Here is a 25973-nt window from a genome sequence, read left to right on the forward strand (position 1 = left end):
TTTAGTTTCTAAAGCACTGAAAGCTGGAACAGACCACAGCGACAAGAAAAATAATCTAACTAGAGTGGACGTGTTCATTTTGTTTTTCAAAAACGGTGGGGGAAGCAGCAGTGCTGCTGCAGAATTTTAACAAACCAACTGGAGTTAAGGGATTAAAGAATTCCAGCCATAGTTATGTTTCCACCACAACTGCAATACACATGAAAACTCTGAAAGCATCCCATGCCTCGTGATTTGTGATTTTACATGAATGGAACAGGAATTTGGTTTCTGAGGTCAGAACTATCAAGTGCGTAGATACTTTAACTGTTTTTAGGTTTCATGGAAAAAAATAAATCATGCAGGCACTTCTGAAAATTTGCATTGAGAGTTCATTTTCAAACTACAAATAAAAGTGGTTTCAGCTCTTAGTATTTATACACAATTCAGTGTATATGTTTAGTTTGGAACACATTCCAAAACCAGCTTTGCTAGCATTCATCTGTTTGGAAAACATAATCAGCCCCTTATTACACTTGCAACACCATTATCTACATAACCAGATTCAGGATAACTCCTTTTAGTTTTATACTCTCTCTCTATATATATATATAAAGTATATAAAAGGGTATGAAGTATTGAAAATCAAGCATCTAACTAATAGAACCTGGTGACAGCCAGACAGCTCCAGCAATCATGCACATCTGTAAGAATTAGATTGCAACTCAGATGGGGCCACTGTATTACAGCCAAGTTACCTGACTCTTATAGATATGCAAAAAACTCTTTCTGTAGAACAAATCAGATCTGTAGGTGTAAAGCGAATGCCATTTCCTCCTGCAGGTATTAGTAGACTCCAACATATTTGGTCTATACAGAAAGACATGCGCACAATCAACCTCAGTCAAGGAACAGAACTGAAGAACTTCTAAAAACTAAAGTATCACACTCATTCCAAATTAACACGCTTAAGGGGCAAAACACTGTATTTTAAAATTGTGCAGATAGCTGCCTGCAATACATTTAAAGAGCACACCACAGTCTTCCGGCGTTATCATCTTTTTGCAATTTGATCCTGATTTATTAGTTGTTGTCTAGACACCTCCTGTTTATCAATGTTGATACAGGTGAATTATACATATTTGAATAGACTTAACTTAGACTGATGTGTGCTGTACAATATCAGCTGCACCTTACCTGATCCTTGTTTGATGACAGGGGCTGATGGAGGTGGTGGTTTTTTCGGTCTCTAAAATTTAATAACAGAAGAAAACAAACTGCTTCAAAATGCCTGTAAATCTCATTCATACAAAGGCTGGAGTTAATAATACATTGCTTAACATTAATAACTACAAGACTTGAGACTACAGATCTGTCACGTATTTCCCCCAAAATAATGTCATTAAAATGAGTTTGAAGAGAGAAAATAGCATTGACAAATAAAATGACATTGTTCTACTTTTGCAACTGAAATGTCCTGCTGAGGGGAAAATAAAAGTCCAGTTTATGTGCCTTAAAATTTGAGAAAGACATGACCTTTGGTTTACTGAAGAAACCTATTATTTAAAATTTAATCTTCCAACCCATTTTGGAAAACCAAACACAAAAAAACCCAAATAGAAGTGGCAAAACCTGAAGTGGTTTTTGGGTTTTTTTAGACTCATAGATGGGGTAAAAATGCAGAACACAGAGAATGCTGCAAAGGTTACATTTTATTCATTCACTGTGATACATTTAAAGCTCCAGTCGTGAAAGAGAGTTATCAGAGTTTTAGATGTTTGGTGAAATGAATAAATTGTTCCCACCAATCTGTACTTTTTACTTTTGCCTTCTCTGTTATGGCCATTTTCCTAACAGATCTGTAATGGTATGGTTGAGAAACATTACCACCAAATCAGCAACACAACAGTTTCTCTTAACCTGCAGGCCACGGGAGGAGTGGTTTTTCTTCTATGCTGATGTGTGTGTACACATGCACCCCATAATGATACATTTAAAGCTCCGTTTGTGAGAGAGTTATCAGAATTTTAGATGTTTGGTGAAATGAATAAATTGTGTGATACATTTAAAGCTCCAGTCGTGAAAGAGAGTTATCAGAGTTTTAGATGTTTGGTGAAATGAATAAATTGTTCCCACCAATCTGTACTTTTTACTTTTGCCTTCTCTGTTATGGCCATTTTCCTAACAGATCTGTAATGGTATGGTTGAGAAACATTACCACCAAATCAGCAACACAACAGTTTCTCTTAACCTGCAGGCCACGGGAGGAGTGGTTTTTCTTCTATGCTGATGTGTGTGTACACATGCACCCCATAGCTGGCATTCACCATATATATCTTGGAAAATGGAGCACCATGCCAGATCAAATGACATACCTTAACTCTCACTCTTTAAAAAAAACAATATCAAAATTATTGAGAATAAAGTCTAAGTAAAAAAATAATAATTGTTTTCTTTATATGTCTTGAGAATAAAGTCTAGTAAAAAAAATAATAATTGTTTTCTTTATATGTCGTTCCCACCAATCTGTACTTTTTACTTTTGCCTTCTCTGTTATGGCCATTTTCCTAACAGATCTGTAATGGTATGGTTGAGAAACATTACCACCAAATCAGCAACACAACAGTTTCTCTTAACCTGCAGGCCACGGGAGGAGTGGTTTTTCTTCTATGCTGATGTGTGTGTACACATGCACCCCATAGCTGGCATTCACCATATATATCTTGGAAAATGGAGCACCATGCCAGATCAAATGACATACCTTAACTCTCACTCTTTAAAAAAAACAATATCAAAATTATTGAGAATAAAGTCTAAGTAAAAAAATAATAATTGTTTTCTTTATATGTCCACTTTTTTTTTTTTTCTGAGAAGGACATTATTTCCTTTATTGCAGATTGATGACAATCACTGTCACTACATCTGAGAAGGACCTTATTTCCTTTACTGCAGATTGATGACAATCACTGTCACTACATTGGTAGCTATGCAACAATGTATATTGTCTTGTGGAACCACCTATAAGATGATGTTTCCAGATATGCATAAGTTTGCTAAACTTCAACCAATCATTTAGGTTGATATTTTTTAAAAAACGCATGTTGATTTTTCCCCCTATTATTTTCTTTATATCTGCCAAATGGCTCACCTACTTCCAAGAAAGATCGATTGTTTTGCTCACTTGCAGTAATTACTTCAGCCTCTGCCCTAGAACTCTCAAGTCTTAGTCTGAATGTTGACAAGGGAGCAGGTTTTCCATGAAGGCCGAGCCCTTGCCACTCACCCTTCCCGGGGATCTCTCTCAAACATAGAAAATGCATTGATCTCTGGGGAAAAAGTATTACCAGTTCTGCACAGACTGAGTAAGCCTAACAGCTCAAATCTCTGAAGTTACCATCCTGCAAGACTCAAGTTTCTCCTTCCATCTTATCCTAACCAGATCATCTCCTGTCATCAACCTGTGGCCAAGAACTCAGGAGCTCAGAATAATCTTCTCTAGCCTGCCTGCTGTGGGCCATCAACCACAAACAGTGGGTCTCTCATACTCACAGAAACACTTCTATAAGAATTTAGGCAACATGTTTCAAGGTCTAAATGCAGAATAGTGCAGAAAAATATGGAAAGGAAAGAAGACAGGGACAATGAATGTCTTGCGATAGCAACTAGGGGTTTGGTTGATAATAGGCAAAGATCAGAAAAGAGGTAGAGTGAAGGAGCCTTAAGACAGCTGAGGGAAACACGGAGAAGCAAGGAGGGATTACAAGGGTCTGTGGCTAGATGAGATAACTGAGAAGATGACAGAGTAGAAGTGAAGCCAATGGAAAGGAAACCAGGATTGGTTGGACAAGAAAAGAACAAAACTATGATGTTTCCAGATATGCATAAGTTTGCCAAACTTCAACCAATCATTTAGGTTGATATTTTTTATCAAACGCATGTTGATTTTTCCCCCTATTATTTTCTTTATATCTGCCAAATGGCTCACCTACTTCCAAGAAAGATCGATTGTTTTGCTCACTTGCAGTAATTACTTCAGCCTCTGCCCTAGAACTCTCAAGTCTTAGTCTGAATGTTGACAAGGGAGCAGGTTTTCCATGAAGGCCGAGCCCTTGCCACTCACCCTTCCCGGGGATCTCTCTCAAACATAGAAAATGCATTGATCTCTGGGGAAAAAGTATTACCAGTTCTGCACAGACTGAGTAAGCCTAACAGCTCAAATCTCTGAAGTTACCATCCTGCAAGACTCAAGTTTCTCCTTCCATCTTATCCTAACCAGATCATCTCCTGTCATCAACCTGTGGCCAAGAACTCAGGAGCTCAGAATAATCTTCTCTAGCCTGCCTGCTGTGGGCCATCAACCACAAACAGTGGGTCTCTCATACTCACAGAAACACTTCTATAAGAATTTAGGCAACATGTTTCAAGGTCTAAATGCAGAATAGTGCAGAAAAATATGGAAAGGAAAGAAGACAGGGACAATGAATGTCTTGCGATAGCAACTAGGGGTTTGGTTGATAATAGGCAAAGATCAGAAAAGAGGTAGAGTGAAGGAGCCTTAAGACAGCTGAGGGAAACACGGAGAAGCAAGGAGGGATTACAAGGGTCTGTGGCTAGATGAGATAACTGAGAAGATGACAGAGTAGAAGTGAAGCCAATGGAAAGGAAACCAGGATTGGTTGGACAAGAAAAGAACAAAACTAGAGAGCAGAGACAAAGAGTGAGGTGGGAGAGGAAAACAAGCTGGCTAAAGAAAATGGGTGTAGCGACAGAAAGTAAAACCAGATGGTGATTTAGACTCAGGTAGTGAGCTCAGGGAAAATCCTGTAATTGAGACCACTTGAAGGGTGGAAACTGGAACTAGGCATTGAATAAAAAAGGCCTGGGACAAATAGCCATGTCTGGAAAAGAATCAGGATTGGAAAACTGGGGACTGACAGGAAAAGATCCCAAGCTTTTGTTCAACAAGCAGAAGAACTACTGCAACAAATACTTTCAGACCATGGGATGGAATTCAAGCTTTCTGGATCACATCAGAAAATACCTGACAAAACCACTGAAAAAGTATCCATTTCCTTCCCTTTTAGAATTGATTCAGACAAAGACAGACAGTCCATAGTCCTACCAGTTACTTACTCATGTGGCCAGATCTGTGCCATTTAAAAAAAAAAATTCATTCTCCACATTTACAGCAACCTAGCTGCAATTTCAAAGTGTCTGAATATTTAATTTATTCTACAAGTTATATTCACCATACTCCAAAGAAAAAAACACCTGAAGATATATATTTTATACGTTCAAAAAGACCAAATAAACTTCACCACAAAAAAAGTGGATAAGAGAAAAGATTCTTTTCTTCTATAATAGGCTCACTATGTCTTAAGGTTTATTTATTTCTGCCTCTTCTGGAAATCACCTTTTTTTATTACTAGGCCTAAAGCCAGGATATCTAGTCTGCTATGGAATTGCGTTTTCATCTCCCACAGTGTTTGCTGCTCTTCTACCTTCATTTTCAATAATTATCGTGTTAGCTTCTGTGAGTTGTTTAATAGTTCTTTTATTAAGCTTTCCAAGTTATTTAATTTTTGCCTCTGGCATCCAATTTTATTACCAAAGATTGAAGCTCAGTGCCAGTAAGTCTCAGTTTTATCACAGAAGGCTTACACTGTCACTGTGAAATACTCATCAAAAGCCTGATTGCAAGCTTGGAATATCCCACTGATGACTGAAAAGGTTACTAAAAATGGAATGGGCTTTTGAGGGAAGTAATCCATTACTTTCTTCCAGGAAGATGTAGGATTTCTAAATATTGTTTGGCAAATAATGATGTCATCTCTTTCAAATAAATAGAAGCTGAAAAAGCTTCTGCATATATTTAATAGCTTCTTTTTTAATAATTCTAACAGAAGTAAGAAATATGTCTCTGAAATACCAAAAGCTCACTGTTGTCTTTCAAATCTCACAGTTGAAATTTCATCCTTTTCATTCTGGAAGAGTGTTTGACTGCTGGCAATCTGGATGCAGGTGGTACACTAACTTTTCATATTCCACCACAAAAGCAATGGAGAAAAGTTGACAGTTCTGGTGATCGTTGCATTTTACCCTGGGACCTCCAGTTCCTTTCTCTCTCAAACTTAGGATGCAGGACAGATGGCTTTTAAAGGAACGTAGTGGAGGTGGACTGACTGAATAGGCCAATCAAACCCTTTAGAGAAACACCATCATACAACTTTAAGTGCCACATATTCTGTTCATAGATGCTTCGTAACCCAGAAATTGGTTTTCTTTAATTTTTTTTATTGTTATTATTAATTTAGAAGTAGAACTTTGTGAAAATAACATCTGAAAGATAATTTCTTTCAACTCCACTTTCATTCTGTATTCTAAAGTGAATATGAAGGAATACATTGCTTACCTCTTTTTCAAAATCAGAAGGGAGAAGCTTGACAAAGTTATCTGGAAACACTCCTCGTCTGCCATTGAGTTCTCCTTCCCACCAACCCACATCAATGCAATCCTACAAAATAGTAAAATAAAATGAAAAACACAATGTGCTTGTGTGCTGAACAGATACGTGTGCTGAAGTGCTCTTTTGCATAATATCCTGCCTTTTTGCTAAAATATGACAATTTATTGGAGTGCCAGGTTAACAGGGTAATCTACCAGATAAAAACTTCAGTAATCACCCCACATTGCATTATTACATGGAGCAGCTAGGAAAGAACACTAATCATGCTGTAAGAGCTCAAGAGCTTGACTGTGTCTAAAGCAAAACACTATTCCACCATTTGATCTATTAAACCAGTAAGCATTTTGAGCACGTATGATATTACTTCTCTCTGACTTCATTTTCCAGAAAGACAATAACTTAATTAAAGATCATATATCCCAGGGGGTAAAAAAGCTCCTTTATTTCCCATACTTTCAAGAAAATCTTGACACAGTAGAATTACTTCTGAGATTATTACATGTCATCACAGTCCAATTAAGAAGGCGTTATACACCTGATCAATATCAAGCATCACCTTTTTCTGCAGTACTTTTGAGCAGCACAGTGCAGTGTGTCTAGCAAAACAGCATACACCTAAATGCTTGCATAAATGAACTAGTGTATCAGTGAGTCTACATGATGAAAAAAATAATACAGCTATTTTGGTAATGAATAATACTACTAACTGAAGCCCCAAACTTAGAGAAGGTTAAAAGTGTTCCTTGCGTCCTAGATGTTAAACTCCACATTTACTTATTTTTGCGTTTGCTGAAGAGAACACTTCCAGTTGAGATTTTCCACATTCTTCTTCTCTGAAATCTGTAGCTGAACCAATTCAGCTGTTTTCCAAAGCACAATTACGGGAAAGTCACCCACCACATGCTTAATCTTAATACCATTTCAGCCAGTTTTAGCAGTTGGCTTAGCACCAGGCTGGCCAACCTTTCTATCCTCTCGAGCAGTAGTCCAAACTCTTCACGTGGCTCAGAGACATGCAATAAATATGACACACCTGAGACATGAGGGAAAGTGAAATTCCACAAACAGTGCCTGGGTTGGACATGACAAAAACTCCAGGGATTCAAGCCCCCCATTCTGTGAGAACCATGTTTAAACAAGCTTGGGTTTACAGCTGGGATTGCACATCAGTTGGCAACATCAGCCTTAAGCAATCACTGCAGCATCACTGCTGCCACAACTACAGATCTGGAGGGGCCAAACCATCTGCCTCTGCCAGGTATATCCAGCTGCCCCGGTACCAGAGCCACACTGAAAATGCTCAAGAGTTCAACATGTTGGATGTTCCTATTCTAACATTTCTAATCCAAGTCTGTGGAAACTCTCCCGGATTTCATGAAGTACTTCTGCTTTTTAAAAAGTCACATTTCAGTGCTGTTCAGAAAAGATCAGTTGAAATTTAGCAGCTGAGTTCTCTGAATACTTGGTAGCACTCATGTAGGTCTGACAGTTCTAGCTTGGGACATAGTCGCTACTCCAAATCATCCTGTGATGAGGATTCTCCACCACTCACTGCTGCAGAAACTGAGTGGTTCTTTCCCTGCAAAGACTTTATCTGGGCTGTGGAAAAAACCATTATAATGTACAGAGCTGTCTCATTGCAATCACCCATCTCTTCTTGCTTTTCAGTAAAATGAGAGATAGAAAAAGCTCTGCATCTGGAACACCAGAATACAGGGACAAGCCAGAACAGAGGGTTATGGATATAATAAAAGTAGACAAGAGCAGGCAGCTAGTTTAGGAAAAGAGGCAACAACATGCACTACATAATTATGTAAGTTTCCACAGAGAACAAAGCCAAAAAAATGGACAGAAGTAAACAAAACAGGCCAAATTCGACAAGCTTCATGTATGCTATGAGGCAACATCTATCCAGAAACTGTACTGGATCAAGGCATCCAGAATCTTAACATCCTTGTGTTGTGAGAAAATAGTTTGAAAAACACCAGGTGGAAGTGCATGTCTTAACACTGTTTATCTATATAATTTGGTTGTGAAGTCATACCTGTTGAGCAGTACATGAAAAAGCTCTAGGGTTAAAAATGGCACACGCTCAAATCAGTCACTGTTGCAGCCATTTGTATAGGGGAACAGAGTATTAAACATTGATTAAAAGACAGATCTGATTTTTTTCCAAGGTTAGTATCCAAAATTAGCAAAGACTTTAAAATATAGCCACTCTGATCTTCAGTTCATCACCTGCCTAGGAACAATCATAGCATGCTCTCCCTCACAATTTAGAAAAGTTTTGAAGATAAATGTTTACAAATCATGCACACATTACAATAGCACAGAAGGAGCAAACGTAAAAGAAAACAACTATTTCTTTGTCTAGAAGTAAACAGTAGTTTAAATAGGGGAGGGGATCTATCTGAAAAAATCTGAAAGTGAATGGGCAATAAGAGATTGCATGACAATGCATGTATGCAGAATGGTCTTATTGTTACATTTCCATGAAATCATTTGTTTCACCTGCTACAGGGATGACAGAAGAATGCTTGTTAACTTAATGTGGTATACACTTAATACCAAGAGAAGTCTTTAAAATATTGTTCACAATGACTGTGCTTGTTGATTTTTTTCTGTAAGTTATAATGCAAAAACATTGCATGATATTTGAGAGAAAACAGACTCGCATTAAAGAACATCATTGCTTTTATGAGGTTTTTTGCAAGGGGGCGGGAGGGAGGCGGAATTATTCTTTGCTGGGCTTTTTACTTAGCTTATTTAGTCCATCTCATCTCCTGAGACAGAGTATGTGCTAACTAAATATGCAAGCTAAATAGCCTGGTTTATTGCATCATGTCTGTTTCGAGCATGTATTCCTTCATATCTCAATACTCTGATGTAATGTGTTCCTGAGCTACAAATTCAAGCACTGACCAATCCTTTCATTCTTTTTCTGGTCATCTTCTCTCGTGCTCAATCTGTGTTTTTCTCCTGCACTCTCCCTTTCCTTTAGGAGGGTGGCCTTCACCAAGGACATTTGCCTTTTCTAGACCTTCCTGGGAGTTTTTTAGGAGATATTTTCCAGTTCTGTTCAACTGTGAAGCCTTTGTAAGGGAGCAGGGCTGATCCTTGACTGGTTTCAAAATATCTGCTGAGAGAATACAGGGCTCCATGCAGGACCAATATAATCAGCAAGTCATGCATGGCACGGGCAGGCACTATGCAGGGTTTTACTCTTACTGCAGAGCCAGCACCCCTCATTCCTGATGTGAAAGCACCCTCCCACTTGGCTGTCTCTACTTGCGCAGCCTAGTAATCAGTGCACTCAACTGTTCTATCACATGGCATGTTTTATAATGCCCTCCACCCCCTATGCTGCTAATCTGAAATTGCCAAAACATTTATGACCCAATTTAGATTTTGAAAAATATTAAGAATAATTCAACCTTCCAGAGACAAAAAACTTGTGCTTCAACTGATAGCACAGCTTGGTGCTAGCTAATAATCCTGACTGAACGACACACAACATCACATATACTCTTTTTAGGTAGAATGTTTTTTTATGCTCTTAGGAAACACAAATCTTACTCCTGTTTCTTCATTTTATTAACACACATGAATTTTGTATTTAATGCTTTTTTTAAAGCTCATTTGTTTTCATGAAGATGCTGTTTGTGTCACATGTTCATTAATCCCAAGCAGCTGCAGGTTTGCTTTTTTCTCCTCTCCATCTTATTGCTCAGGCTTATACAGCCAATCACCACACAGGATTTTCATACAGTAAATAAGTCTTTAGGTGGTTTCTCTTTAATTTTCTCATTTACTTTATTTGCCAGAGGAGGCTTCCGTGTCACTGAGCAAAAAGATAGAAGGCAATCTCAAAAAATAAATGCTACAGATGAAATCTAGTGAAGAATGTTTGTGGTGGTGCCCTCCTGCTACCCACAACTGCAGGCTCACTGTGCCTCAGCAGCCTCTGGAAGCCCATGTATGATGCTGGCAGCAGGTACATCTTCATCACAAGACAGACCACCGTACAAGGATACCTGAGTTACAGCTCCACAAGCTGCCCCAAGTACTATCAAATGACATAACTATGAAGCGCAATCAGAGAAACATGATTAAAACCTTGTGGCTGCCTGTGAACACTGAGCAAAAGCTACTCCAATACCTCTAGATCCCCATCAGCCATGCAATCCTAATCAGAGTATTTTTTCAATATGTCTCCACTGGTTCAAGGTTGGCAGATTTTATACAAAAATTATCCATATTATCCTGCCAGACTCATAACAATGTAAACAGACAAAAAGCAGATGCTGAAATATCCCCAAAATTCTGAGAAAAAAAATGTATTCCAGTAACTAAAAATACATGTTAGTTTAATTTAAGAAAACAAAAGGAAAACAAAAGATTTACAAAACTGACACAGCAAAACCAGGAGAAATTGTGTTTGACAGATACCAGAGATCATGCAAGTTAGGTGGTAGCTAGGCCAACATTTAGCTACTGTAAAAATCAGCTCCTATCAAAGCTTGACTCAGAGACTACACTCATGTACTCATTGCAGTGACAGTGCAATCAAATACCTTAGAGAAATCCACTGCTGTTTCACATTGCCAAGCCTCTTTGCATTGTTCAGGCAGAGGCAGATTCATGAAACAGAAAACACAAATGTAGAGGGAAATTTTAGCACTTTCTCATTGAAACACAAATCTTGTTTTTTTCCTCTTTTCCAGTGAAGTAGTTTTGTTCCAAAATCTTGTATCTGAAGAACTATAATTCAAATTACTTTTTAGAGAATGAAGGGAGGGAGGAGAGGCAAAATGTAAGAAGGCAGAATCAACATCCGTTCTAATTCCAAGCTCAGAAGATCCCGAATAAGTGATAATAGACCCAATACATTGGATTTATTAGCAACATTCATTTTGTGGTGAGTATTAGGGAGAACTGGACAAAACATAGTGATGAGAAAGACAGAGGTGTTGAGGAATTTTTGAGAAGGATTTTTAAAACTTTATAGAAATAAATGTTACACAATATGTAAGGTACTAAAACTTTAACCTAAACTGGAATACTTATATAAATCAGAATAGAGTCAGAGGAAAGGGTAAATGTGGGAGAAATGGCAACTACCAGAACACCAGAATACAACTAGCTTTTGTCAACATGTTGCCAACAAATTTAAGAGTATACACAGGTGAACTAAAAAACACCAGTCCTCTTCTTGACATGAAGAATAAGTGGGGGAAATGTCCTTCATGTCATTAGAATTGAGACACGCAAGCTGTGAAGAAAATCATAAGAAGGAATCACCTGGAGAAAACAGACTGGTTTTTGCAGAAGGGAATATTAAAACAACAGAAAAGAAGAAAACAAAATTGAAACCCAAACCCAATGATAAGATAAGAAAGACAAGAACAGCTCCACCCTGAAACTTAATTCTGTGGTGACTAAAAGAGTAGCGGCAGAGGAGGAGGAACAGAGAGAGATGTAAGACTAGAGAGACCAGACAAAAGCCATGCAAAGATATTTTAATATACAGGCAAAGAAAGTTTCTATTTGGAGCACCAGATTTTTCATGCTGTTACTGAACGCAAGTGAAATGTAAGTAGGGTTGACAGCGTAAGATCACGTCTTAGTCTCCTTTTAGCAACTGCAGGGATCCTGTAGCTACTCTCATACTGGCTATGAAAAGCCATAAAGCACTAGAGTCGTGCTTCCTGCTCTTCTGGGTGCAAGAATCACGACATTGCTTGGCCTCTTACGCACACAGTAACCTTATATTAACGGTTTTGCTCAGCAGCAAAAACTACTGCTCTTGTATTAGAACAAGCACCACGCTGTTCCTTCCCCCGGTCCTCTCAATCCAACCGTAAAAAAGCAGAATCTGGTGGAGACTGAACAAAAAGCCCCAGCATAAGGCACCTTCTATTACATAGTCTTACAAATACTCCACTCACTGCAGAGCAGCAGCTGGACCCAGACAGACACTACTGACAAGATGCTAGCTCTAGTCGCCAGCCCAGCCCAGGAGCACAGCTGGTCGCAAATCAAGAACACAAACTTCCCTTCAGTCAAACACCTTGAACTGCTTCAGCCACGTTTTCCATTCATTTTAGGGGCAAGGCTGTTTCCTGCCTTTTCCTCCAAAGCAACCGGACCTTCAAGGCAGCACCCGCTCTCTTGTCTCTCGCTACCTTTGCAAGGATTGACCATTTCAGGGAGTGCCACAGCCTCATGGTCATCTCTCCCCCTTCCTAGCACAGGGGAAAGATTTTGGTGGTAAAGCAAATCACAGAATCATCTAGGCTGGAAGAGACCCTCGGGATCATCGAGTCCAACCATCCACCCTACTCTAAAGTTCTCCCCTACACCATATCCCCCAACACCACATCTAAACGGTTCTTAAACACAGCCAGGGATGGTGACTCAACCACCTCCCTGGGCAGCCTATTCCAATGCCCAACCACTCTCCCTGTGAGTTCTTTCCTACTACCCAAGGTCCCACAACAAAGTAACAAGCTATACATTCATTTTCTCTCCAATGTACAACCGTAACTGCAGCTGTGTAAACTCCTGAAGAAATAAATCTGAAAAAGGATGATCTTTTCATCTGCAAATAGGACTTCTGTTTTTCTGAGGGAGCAGATCACTGCGCAGGCTGGGCCTCTGAATGTGCTACTACTTTGTAACGGTCCTGGCTTAGACATCAATACATAACTACTCACTTTTCAGCTTTTCTGATTAAAGTTTTTGATATAGAAATATTTCATCATACAGACTTCATCATTATAGCTAGGACAGAAAGCAATGCCAAGAACAAGAACAAGCAGGTCTTCAGAAAAGGTAGCTGCCAAGCATATGCTGTTGGAGTGCTCAAATTAGTTTTCTGCTATGCAAGTAGATGTACAGAAGCCTTCTAAAACACTGGCCTATGAAAATTCTCTTTTTAACTTGAGATTTACAGACTACTAAACTTAAAATATACAATTGGCAAGCTAAATATACAAAGTAAAAATTTAGAGTATTCAGACTATTGAGATACCATAACAGTGCAGGGTTTGAAAAAGTGAAATTTTCATGGTAGGATACCACAGTTTCACAGAAATTTCCACTAGAATACATAGTTCTTTGCATAATTAAAAAAAATTCCCAGCAGTTGTATTCATCAAATACCTGTTTTCCTTCTGCCCTTGTAAAGTGGGTTCTCATCAAGAAGAATGTTGAGCTGGTAAACTCTCATTATTCAGAAAGCCATGAATACCTTTTACACTTGTCCCAAGAGCTTTCATGTGTCAGCTCTGCTATGCTGGCAGCTGCACATTATGGTATTACTACCCTCATTGTAAGTTCTTTCCTACTACCCAAGGTCCCACAACAAAGTAACAAGCTATACATTCATTTTCTCTCCAATGTACAACCGTAACTGCAGCTGTGTAAACTCCTGAAGAAATAAATCTGAAAAAGGATGATCTTTTCATCTGCAAATAGGACTTCTGTTTTTCTGAGGGAGCAGATCACTGCGCAGGCTGGGCCTCTGAATGTGCTACTACTTTGTAACGGTCCTGGCTTAGACATCAATACATAACTACTCACTTTTCAGCTTTTCTGATTAAAGTTTTTGATATAGAAATATTTCATCATACAGACTTCATCATTATAGCTAGGACAGAAAGCAATGCCAAGAACAAGAACAAGCAGGTCTTCAGAAAAGGTAGCTGCCAAGCATATGCTGTTGGAGTGCTCAAATTAGTTTTCTGCTATGCAAGTAGATGTACAGAAGCCTTCTAAAACACTGGCCTATGAAAATTCTCTTTTTAACTTGAGATTTACAGACTACTAAACTTAAAATATACAATTGGCAAGCTAAATATACAAAGTAAAAATTTAGAGTATTCAGACTATTGAGATACCATAACAGTGCAGGGTTTGAAAAAGTGAAATTTTCATGGTAGGATACCACAGTTTCACAGAAATTTCCACTAGAATACATAGTTCTTTGCATAATTAAAAAAAATTCCCAGCAGTTGTATTCATCAAATACCTGTTTTCCTTCTGCCCTTGTAAAGTGGGTTCTCATCAAGAAGAATGTTGAGCTGGTAAACTCTCATTATTCAGAAAGCCATGAATACCTTTTACACTTGTCCCAAGAGCTTTCATGTGTCAGCTCTGCTATGCTGGCAGCTGCACATTATGGTATTACTACCCTCATTGTAAGCATCTCTCTAGCAGTCTTTCCACAATTGATAACCAACCTTGTAATATAAAGAAAAACAAACCGTCTTTGCTATGAACAAATGCATCTATAACACTTATCAAGACGTCATCCATACATGCAGAGATATATGTAACATATAAAGGCTACTAAATATGAGGATTGAAGGCCCACGACAGAGCACCCATGGGGCAGGGCTGCTGACTGCCTCTGGGCTCAACTGCAACACATGGGGTCAAGAGGTCCCACCTCTCACAAATGCTGGAGAAGGCCACAGGACCAGCTCTGTGATTTTTAAAGTTGGTGTGTGACATCAGTGGGAAAACCCAATAATGTGCCGGGAAATGTCTACTTTCTTTTTCATCCTGTTAATGTATATATAAAATATATAAATATTTGTGGAAAATTTTTCAGCAAAAACAAGTGTCAAAGACCAGCATTACTCTGATAACTTTGAACTGAACTAAACAAAACCTGACCTCACATCGCATCAGATCTTCATTGATACAACTTTGTCATTATGGGGAAACAACAAAATCATGTTAAAGCTGGGTGAGAAAAGCAGTTTAATAATATTCAAGAATATTTCTTTAAAATTTCTTATGACATTCAGTATACATATTTTTCTCAAAATCCAACTTTTAAAATAAAGTTAGAACATAATTGGTTTTAGAGTCTTCATAAATTCTCATAAAACTTGGTAAAATACCTATGAATGAAGGAAAACATGTCTCCAGATGCTTACATTACACCCACCTTGTGTTACCTAAGACTGTATTCAAAGTGGTCAACCTTTAGTAAACTCATTACTGGGATTTAGACCTTACAGTATAGTGCAAAATTTGTTAAATACTTTTGAAGAAAATGGCTATGATTTAAAGCATCTGGTTAGTAATCAAGTACTCAGCAGAAACAAAATTTTAAAATCTGGCAAAAAGGCAGAATGAATCTCTCAACAACTACTTAATCCAACATCATTTTGATAAAAAAGCCAGTCCAACAGACAAAAAATTAGTCTTCTGAAGCAGTCCTGGAGCACACCCATTTTATGAAATACTGGACAAAAAGCATGAGAGGAAATCTCCCAGTCTGGGTCTGTTTGGCCCCTAACCTGGTGATTGATTGATCCTACTCAGGGCCTCAGACTATGTCCTGAAAGTCCCAAATCCTGCACTGATCCTTCCCAGCTCCTGTCAGCTCTCATGCCCAAACTGTAGGGAACCTTACATCTGATAACACCAGTGGCATCTTTTAAAACTTAGAAAGTCAAACAAATATATTTTTCTTTATCCACAAGCTCCAAGGTTCTACTAAGAATTTACCATGTCAACATTGCATAGAAGGAAATGGGAGAGACCATCAGAAATTCAACATTATTTCAGCTGCAGTTATATTACTCTTTCCAGACAATATCTTTTTTACTGGAAGGAGCAACAAGAAGATACACCCACTCCAGAAGACACAGCATTCAAGAAACGGCCCAAGTTATCAAGTTATTGGGCCCTGTAAAAAAACGAACTGGTGGAGAGCAATGAATGACCTGCAACACCCAGGACGTTAGATTAGAGGACCTAGCAGACCAATATATTTTGTTTGTTAAATCTGTTTCAGGCTTAATCTAAGCTTTGCCTTTAAACTCTGTGAGTAAATCGTTTAATCAGTAATGAAGCTGAAATGCTTTCAAGAAATATTTGTGCAAACAGGAAAAAACACATTGCTCATTGAACAAAACACTCTCTTCTGGGGATTTACTTCACTTGCAATGTTCAGTCAGCAGAATATCATGGAGAAATAAATATGTTATATGTCATAAAACTCTAGCACTCCAATACTCAAATTAAAACTAAATTAGCCAACACAAACAAGAAAAGTGGTGCTAGTAACAGACATAATTTATGTCTCTGATAAGCCAAGATATAATATTTACATAATTACATTTTTTTTCTTTAGAAAGATTATAAAAACATAGAACAAAACATTTGAAGGATTATTTAATGCTATTACTATTTACATCACAGACATCTTAGGACCAGGGTTCTAATTACAATTACTAATTACTTGGCACTATATGTGCATTTTTACTTTCCCTTTAAATAGCACTCCCTACTCTGAAAAGGGTGGACTTCAGATAATACCATCAAACCAGCAGGTGAACCCAGCATTCAGGATAAAAGAAAGGATGAAGCTAAGCAGTGAGTCTAAAGCCTACATTGTGAGCAATAATCACAGTTTTCCAGACACCTCAGCATTTCAGCGATATCTTCTGTAAGCACAGGGCAGAGAAAAATTTCTTTCCTTTTTTATCTTAAAATATGTCACCATTTTAGATTAGCTTGGCTGTATTAAACATACTTTCAAAGAAACCTAACTCTTTCCAAATGATGCAAATCTTCAAGCATTGCACGCATGGGGGATCCTGCCACTTCACCTACATAGCTTGGCACAAACTTCCATTTGTGAAAATTCGAATTTGTGACTTCCCAGGAACAACAGAATCCCTTCCTCTGAAGGTACTGCTATAGCATTGCAGTCAGTGATAACAAGAACAGGAAAAGAGAACTTCAGTGTATACTTAAAAAAAAATAAAAATATTGTCAATCTACTAACTAGAAGAGCATTCAAGTGCTGGCTGCTCCCCCCTCCCCTGTACTAATCTCAGGCTTCACAGTTTATTTAAGTACTGAGCTCAAATATTAGTGTTTCAGTAATGTTTCTAAAGATACCAGTTCTAAAGTAAGCTGCACCTGGTACCTTATTGAACACATTGTTGGGCTTTGTCTCTAGACATACCCTACTTAATGCCTCATTGCTAATCACATCAGCCAAGAAATTCTGCAAGACACTAGTAAGTGTTAAAAATTTATTTATAAACATTCCAAAGTCTTAGACAAGAACAAGGTTCAGGCAGGAAATGGGAGGACATTTGCTCACGGTCTGTTTTTTCTGTAACTTACTAAATATATCAAATCATTTTAGAAAATGAACATATTTATTCATTCACAAGTGTCCCCACAAGTTTTATGTAACTGCTTCATATCACTCATATAAGGAAATACTCATGCTTCTACTCATTGACACAAGTGTTACCCTATGCACTTGCCACAGACATTAGCAGCACGTCAAAAGGGTCTTGTTCTGCAGGACCTCTTGCTCTCCAGTTACCATCCTGCATGGCACCATGGTTTGAGACCCAGCAAAAATCCAAACCTTCTTATTCCCATTAGGTCAAAACCTTCAGAGGGAAGTTTCAGGTCAGGGAAAAGTACCACTACCAGTAAGCCAGTCCCTTGGCAGGCTGCAGGGGCTATCCTGCTCCTCAGATCACCCTTTCCTACTCACATGCCCCTGCACGTCCTGTGGCCAAGGCTGCCAGATGCAAGGCAAGAGGGAAGCAGCAGAACCATCTCTTTCAGCAACCACCTACCATCAATCATGTCAGAGTGCACCCTCAGCACGCACCCTTTGCAACATAATTTCTTGTATGAAATCAGCAGCTTCAGTACGAGCAGGTTTCTCAATCAGCTAAGGAGGCAGGAGGTCTGGGGGGAAAACCTGTCGCTGAGCACAGCGTAGGGAGCAAGGAACACAGAAAGCAGATTAGGCACGGCTATTAGGTCTGGCGAAAGATGTGCTGAATAATTCATGGTTAACTCAGGAGAGAAAAGGGCATGCACTGAGATACTTTATGGTATTGTTCTCTCTAAGGGAAATACCTATTTATTTCTAAAGGCAAGCAGTTAGTGCCTTTATTGCTTACATGCTATTCTTTACACAGAAAACATCATAAATGATTTCTTAAACCTATCATAAAAGCTTTCTTAAAGCTGGATGTTATTTGATGTTTACTTACTGTATTCCTTTCAGTTTCTGTATGCAAGATTGTTGCAGAAGTTACAAATGCTCAAAATATCTTGTATTAAAACCCCAAATAGGGGCATCTGTGTGAGCAAATATTTAGTGTCAACAAAAATCCACTGTGTTGCTCTGACAGAAAGACATTTTTATGTTTTATTAAACCAGATTGTATTTTCCCCTGCATAACCTATTTTTTTTGTATTGTTATACTAGTAAACTCATTTTTAAAAATATGGTAAAAGCTTTTAGCTATCAACCAAGGAAAAACAAAATTACCTGAATGACTACCATGAAATATGACTAAGTTCTTCCCTTTTTTGTAAAGAGGCAACCTTACGCCACCCTACTTCTTCTTTGAAAAATTATGTTTTCTTCGCCAATTAGCATTATATTGAATGATCTCAAATATCACTGTGGATTTTTTTACCTATAGAGTAGAAAATATCAAAAATTTCATCTTAATATGGAAAAATGAGTGATACAATCTACCTATTTTCTCATACTGAAAGGAAAACTGAAAGTCTTCTAATTCCTCCACATATTTCTATAACCAAGCGTTGTAAAGTACGTGTGTGCTGCTCATAATTAAAAGCGTATAGAAAAACTCAGCGATGAACTCCCTTCCATGGAAATAAATGCAGAAACAGAGAGGTTTCTACCCTAGAGACACCACAAGCTAGCAAAATGTTCAATTAAGTATCAGCTAGCATCCTCCTCTATCACACTGTCCGGTTCCTGCTCCTTCCCCTGCTCACGGCCTCAACTCACTGGCAAGACTCTTGTACATAGCACTTACTAATTTCATCCCTTTAGGAGCCTCCTGCATCCGTTAGAGCAGCTGTTTTCCTTCACAGCCCTACCCAGCCGACTTCTCCTTGGCAATCGCTCAGCTAAAGAAAACGCTCTGGACAATTACCTCCTGCACCAGGATGAGCATTTAAAGATGTTGTAAGAGAGAAAACTGGGAGAATTGTTTTGGCAAAAGGGCCACACTCGGGTAACTGTCTATAAATAGGGTGAGGGTGAAATTAAGTGCCTAATGACCACCCTAACAATTGGAAAATATTAAGCACTCCGCACAAGGACAGATTCCATACTCTAACACAGACAAACACAGGGAGCAGTCACTGCAATAGTGAAAGAAAATATGAAAATATGAAAGAAAAATATGAAAGAGAGTATTGAGACTGAATCTCATCTCATTGTTTCCTTATACTCTTCTACTTGCTTGTGCTTACTTACTTTTCTGTCTAACCGCTCATTTGCATGTGCTTCGGGGCAAGGACTCACTGAATGTGCAGCATTTTGAAAACCACAGATCTTGCAAATCTCACAGTAAAATAAATTATTAACAATAACACCAAACTCAAATGCTATCTTTGCAAAAACTGACTGCCGGTATGCTTATTTCTAGGAACTAAGTTTATGACTCTTTTTTCCCCAACACAGAATTAAGCACTACAAATTGGACTGCCATTAAACATCTGGATTGTCATTAAATATCTAGACCAGATAATTTGTCATGTAAGTTTTTCACTAGAGACAGTAATTAGTCTGTTGTGTCTTTCGTGATACCTATGCATCAACTTGCCCAGTACTATTTGAAAAGCATCGGCAAGATTTTTTGGAGGCTACAGTATGGCGCTGTTGCTTGCTTTCTCAATTCATTAATCCTTCAGACAGTTTTGATGAATCCAAAAGGAGGCTGGACGCCCTCTGTGAAACTCGCTTCCTCACGAAAGCTCTTTGCAAATCAGAAAGGACCCCCTATTATGTTCATCCATCACTTCAGCGTAACACGCTCCTACCACTAACGGCACGTATTTGGCCACTAGCCTCCAGCAGGAGAAGAAAGGCTTTGCAATCCAGGTAGGTGGAGGCTGAGGGACAGCCGGTCAGATATGCAGAGCAAGGGACAACATTATCACTCCAGTTAATATATTGACACCTATTAATTTCAACATCTTGTAAATTCAGAATTAGCAGAATTGCTGCTCGTATCACTCTCCACTACTTCTACTCTGATAATAAGGGTTCAGGTGAGGATACCCTTATATTACTGTCAGCTTTTTGAATTTACAATGATTTTTGAAGTAGTTAATTATATTTATCCGGACCATTTTCATTCCTGGGAACAAAGTGGACTTTACTGCCTAGAGCACTGCAGTGATATTGCACTGCACATTGATACAGTGCAATGAAATCTTTCACACTCTTGCAAATAAAACCTCTTTCAGATGAGTGCACAGTTGCCAGTGTGTGCTTGATGTATTTGCTTTGAAATTATTTTGCTATTATCATCGACTCCTTACACAGGTGATTTTCTGTATCCAAAAACCTTTGTATTTTGTCAGAATTTATTGGAGTTACTAAGAAATTTGTAGTGTTTCCATAAAGAGTCTTTATTAACACTGGAAAGTAGCCTACAGTAGTTATGTCTAAAATGAAAAATCCTACGATTGTCAAGATGACAGTTAAAAATGCCACCTGAATCTTCTGTTGCTTAAAAGTGACTATTTATTACAAATACAATCTCCAAAATCAATATTTGAGCATGATAAAACACTTGTTTGCCACTCCCCTTCAGTGCACAGGGGAGCCACTACCAGTGTTCTTGTCCTTATTCAAAGGCTGTCAGGAGCATTTTTGAGACACTAAAAAGGTTACCTAAGGAATAAAAATGTTTGACAGTACAAAGAATAACTTACAGGGTCAATCTCACGGCCTCTTGTAATTCATATTTTTTCTGTTTATGAATGTATCTTATCATCAAATTGCACAACAATCACCTTAACTGTACAAGTAAAATGACTGTATTTTGCTTTTTGTTCTCTTTCCTCCAAAGGTGTATTTTTCTTAGACCTCTTTTTGCAAAGCAAATGTACCGAGTCTACTGTTTTATTACCTTCAAGATGAAGTTTTTACCTTCCTTTACAATTCTGAGCAATATTTTAAATATTTTGCATGACGGAATTAAAGACTACCATTTGTCCACTTTAGTGTTCAGTAATTAATAAGTGAATTATTTTCTATGTATCTACAAGGGTGTTTGCTTCATTGGGGAAAAGGAAGAGAGAAAAATATTTTCCAGAAATTTTTGTAATACATTTATGTGAAGTTAGTTTCTTCTAGTCTTTTAGGTAAATTTTAACCTATGAGAAAACAACTATTACTATCATATGCTTTGAGTCCCTCTCATCATATACCCTTCCCATTATTTAGGACTATGCAATTCATAAAAAAAAAAATAATTATTCAATATGCTGTTTAAGTGGCAATTATTTTTGGCTATCATTCTTGCATAATGCCATCCATCCCCTGATATCTCCCAAAACACATACTGTTCTGACCAGTAAATGATGGATGAACCTCTACTGAATCACTTCAGCTTTTTAATAAAACTTATCAGCACATTCTCCAATGACTAGGGAATTCACTTGTGATTCAGCAAATCCTTTCAAAGTATTCCTTAGCTATTTCATTAAAAACCTCAGACATTCAAATTCCCTTATCATAGAGGCCCACAGGAAAGGTCTGATCAGCTTTTGATTCAAGATCTCAACATCCATCAAAACAGAGTGAGAACTTGAAAGAGATTCTGCAAAGGCCATGACAAAATAAAATATTGCTTTGTTCTTTATGTAAGGTAGATATTTGATGATCTTGACAAAAGGACTTTTATAACTAATTTAGCCGAAGAAAAGAGAAATCTGGTATAATCTTATCTCTTTTATCTGCAGGGACATTGTTAAAATGGTAATTTTGAATTCTGCCATTACTGATACCACTCCTTTGTAACTCTTTCCACAAAATAAAGTTTTAGCACTTTAAGGTGAATACCAGACTAACAGCTTCCTCACACACATATTCTCAGATGCATGTGCACAAATGCGCAGGCTCTCCTAGTAACTTACCAGTTACTCCCCCTCCTCTTAGCACTTATCAAACACTATCTCATCTTCATGCTTCCAAGATTCTTGTAATTCATTTTGTGTTAGTTTCATGAACTTTCTCTCCCATTCTTGTGTCACTCACTCCTTATTACTTCAACCACTTCCACACATTCTCATGAATGCCATTGTTTTCAATTAAATGCAAATTCAGTAGGAGTTTAAATTCTTATAGATCAACATTCTTATAGATCTGATTGTGTGAAAATAGATTGGCCTAGCGAGGGACTTTTCATAATGAGAAGTCATATAACTTTCTGGTTTTAGTGATTTCAACGTTATTTTATGATAATGCGTCTGTGGTTGTAGGAGTACCGTGACACCTATCTCTTTCTTTAAAAGTAACCATCTTCTCTCCTTAGTCTAGGTAATTGGGAAGAATAAATTTTCTCTAGTGCTGTCCAGCACAAAAAGCAAACCCTGCAAAACAATTGCTTGCAAATAGATTAAAAGGGACTCTGTAATCTGATAGCAAATCAAAACCATGGTAACAGTTTCTGAAGTACATTATAAATTTCTATTTAATTCCTCCTAGTCAGTATGGATCACTAATTGGTATGGAAAGGACACTCTAAGCACAGCAATTTGAATTCCAGGTAAAAGGCAACTCTCTAGCAGAAGCCATTAGTGGGCAGAAAGGTGAGGCTGACCTTGTTATTGCTGACTAAAATCAAAATTACAGGAGACACCTGCTTCAGAGACTTGGACTAAAATAAAGTTACTATATTGCATGACACAGCATGGAGAAGACCCCATTGTTTCCAGAACTCTACAACAAGGGCCCTGACTCCATATCACTTGAATTTTATTTTTTAAACTGTGTGTTAAAACAGATGAAAAACCCCCACAAGTCCAACTGCAATGAGATCTGCAAACCACAAAAGAATCTGCAAAGAGATTCCTTGTTAAGCACTGTTTCTTCAATATCTCAGATTAGTTCAGACACAGCATAAAAAAGCATCCATGGAGAAAAGCCAAGTCTTTTTGCATTGAGATCCCCCACTCTCTAGAGGAACAGTTTTATGTCACTGTTTGTAGACATATGATATACAACAGAAAGAAGAAAAATAAATGAAATGTCTGCAGTGGCTTGATACCATCAGGCTGGAGAGCAGGACAGGGGCATATCCTAGAGAACATACTGACAAACTCCTCACTGCATAGTTGTGAAATCTGATCAATTCAGCCAAATCATCAGCTCAGTTATTATAAAAGACAAATAGCCTTCCATTGTAGGGGCAGTGGCAGCAGGAAGAAGAAAACGAGAAAAAAGCAAGCAAATAAAATATCATATTGAAACCTCAGTAAAGTAATTGTCTTTTTATCTATGTATACTGAAGAACACAGCTCCACCTGGAGACCAGCCATCTCAGAGAGTTAAGTCAACCTGGTCAATAAAGCGTAAAGTGGACAGGAACAACATCTTAAAAGCCATTTCCATGATCAGAGACAGTGTTAAATACTCACACAATGTTCCATATCAGGCAAAACCAAACAGTTTTCAGGACAAGCTAAACAAAAAAGTCAGCTAGGGCAAGTCTTTAAAGGATATTTAATGTACACAATTTAAATTTGAAGTTTCAATTCCTACCAAATGTCTGATGATTTTTCCTTAGTTATATGTATATTCTTCAGGACAAAGAAGATGTCCTCTAGGATTGCAAATGGCTTCATACATAGCAAACACTGCCCCAGATGTACTTCCCAAGGTTCTTGGGGTTTTCCGCCCATGTGCCAAATTGCTCAGTCAAGTAACAATTTCTTATGAAACTTATCAATTATAGAATTCATTCTTTTACTTTCATATAAGCAAAACCAACAGCAGCACCATTGCGCACATCATTACAATTCATCTTCATCATGCAAAATCCACAGCCTTTTCTAGTTTGTAGCTTTCTTTTCCCAAATACTTACGTCCAGCAGTCAGAAACATTTAAACAAATTGTAAAATCTTTAAACAACAGCAGGAAATTTAAGTGCTGTGTAACATGGTGCACAGCTTTTCTAAAAGAAAGCCAACTCTTTACTCACCATCATACTGCATAGTTTTTTGAGATTTAGTATAAATCCTGGCAATGGTTTTCATTTCTAATCTTGAATAATTTCAATTAATTTTAAAGAAAAGAACATAGATCTAAAATTATTTAATTTAATTTACATTTCATTATCTTTTTTGCTTTAGCATAGTTTTAAGGGTGGCTACATTTTAAATAAGTGTTTAGTTCATTAAGCTGATTTAGGCACCTTATCTCCATCTAACCCAAAAAATCCAATTAGCAATTCCTATAAGAAAAATAACTCACACACCTAACAGAGGTTTCCAATGCTGCTGCTTTGTTGAGCCTTTCACTTTATTTTCTAGGGTTTTATTTTTGTTACAGGGATCAATTTACAATTTATGTAGATCTGCCAACAGATTAAAATTAAAATGAATAGTAAAAACTTGTAAACTCAAGAGTACACATCAGCTGTTCTTCACTTAACATTACCAAGGTAAGGCTCTAAAGCAAAAAAGGAGATGTAGGGTGCTCTGAAGTCTATGTAATGTTTCAAACTAGCATTGTTTTAGGAAGGACACTGCCAGAGGCACAAATAGGCTTTTTACTGCAATTGAATGATGCTAATTTTAAAAACTGGAACCTTGCTTATAGGAGAAAAATATTGCTTTTACCTTACTGATAAGTGTGACGACATCACCTTCTCGGATTGTGAGTTCATCATCATTCTGTGCTTCATATGGAAATATCACTTTGCAATACTCCTTGGCTGAAAGGAAGAACATTCAATGTGATAAATTGCCACTTTATAACAACTGCTTGTCCAAGGGTGAAAATCTTCATAAAATGTTCCACAAGTGTCTCTTTGCGCTGCTTTGTTTATTCTTGCCATCTTTCTCTTTTGCATTTTAGACCTTCATAAACACTATGAAATATTTAAAAAACTACACACTGATGAGCATTCCCACACACGTCATCCAGGGACTTGGTGCTGGAGCCCCTAGAACCATTATCTCAAATGAAATTTCTCCAGACAGCAACCTGCCACAAACCTTTTTGCTTAGAGTAAGCCTGTATCTGAAACTTGCTTCAATAGTTCCACTGATACAGCCCTCCACCAGATCACATAAATTGGAAGCATAAAGAACGCAGTAGGTTGACATAGCTTATCTATCCCCTGGTGTGCAAGAAAACAGGTATTTCTGAGTCTATAAAGATGATAAAATAATAAATAATACATTAATAAATGTAAAGGCATTCATAACTAAACCTTCTGTACACTCAGCATAAAAGAATAGTTTTGAATATTAGTCTAAAGTTTTCTTTCCCCTTTTCCCTCTACTATCTATAAATAAGAGCATCATCTCAACTTTCATCTGGAAAATACAGCAGCCAGCACTCCTACTCAGAAATCATAAAAGGCAGTTGTCATGAGAGGCAGTTACTTACACCATGTTGCTGTGCAACAGACAAGTATGTCAATGTGCCTTAGAAATAAAAAGGGAATATGTATTCCAGCTGTT

At 37.8% G+C, this 25973-nt stretch overlaps 1 protein-coding gene across 4 annotated transcripts in view; it reads right to left on the reverse strand.

Annotated features, from left to right (window-relative positions):
• SH3KBP1 (SH3-domain kinase binding protein 1) overlaps window positions 1–25973 on the reverse strand; it is a 233840-nt gene that overhangs the window by 30003 nt on the left and 177864 nt on the right. For all 4 annotated transcript variants that reach the window (XM_014960425.1, XM_014960423.1, XM_014960424.1 and 1 more), the window contains 3 exons: window positions 25125–25219; window positions 6392–6493; window positions 1177–1228 (listed from right to left, as the gene is read on the reverse strand). In XM_014960425.1, the coding sequence (XP_014815911.1) occupies window positions 1177–1228; window positions 6392–6493; window positions 25125–25219 (249 nt within the window). The remainder of the gene's footprint in view (window positions 1–1176; window positions 1229–6391; window positions 6494–25124; window positions 25220–25973) is intronic.

The sequence above is a fragment of the Calidris pugnax genome, unplaced genomic scaffold, assembly GCF_001431845.1.
Source record: "Calidris pugnax isolate Ruff unplaced genomic scaffold, ASM143184v1 scaffold188, whole genome shotgun sequence".
Lineage (NCBI taxonomy): Eukaryota > Metazoa > Chordata > Aves > Charadriiformes > Scolopacidae > Calidris > Calidris pugnax.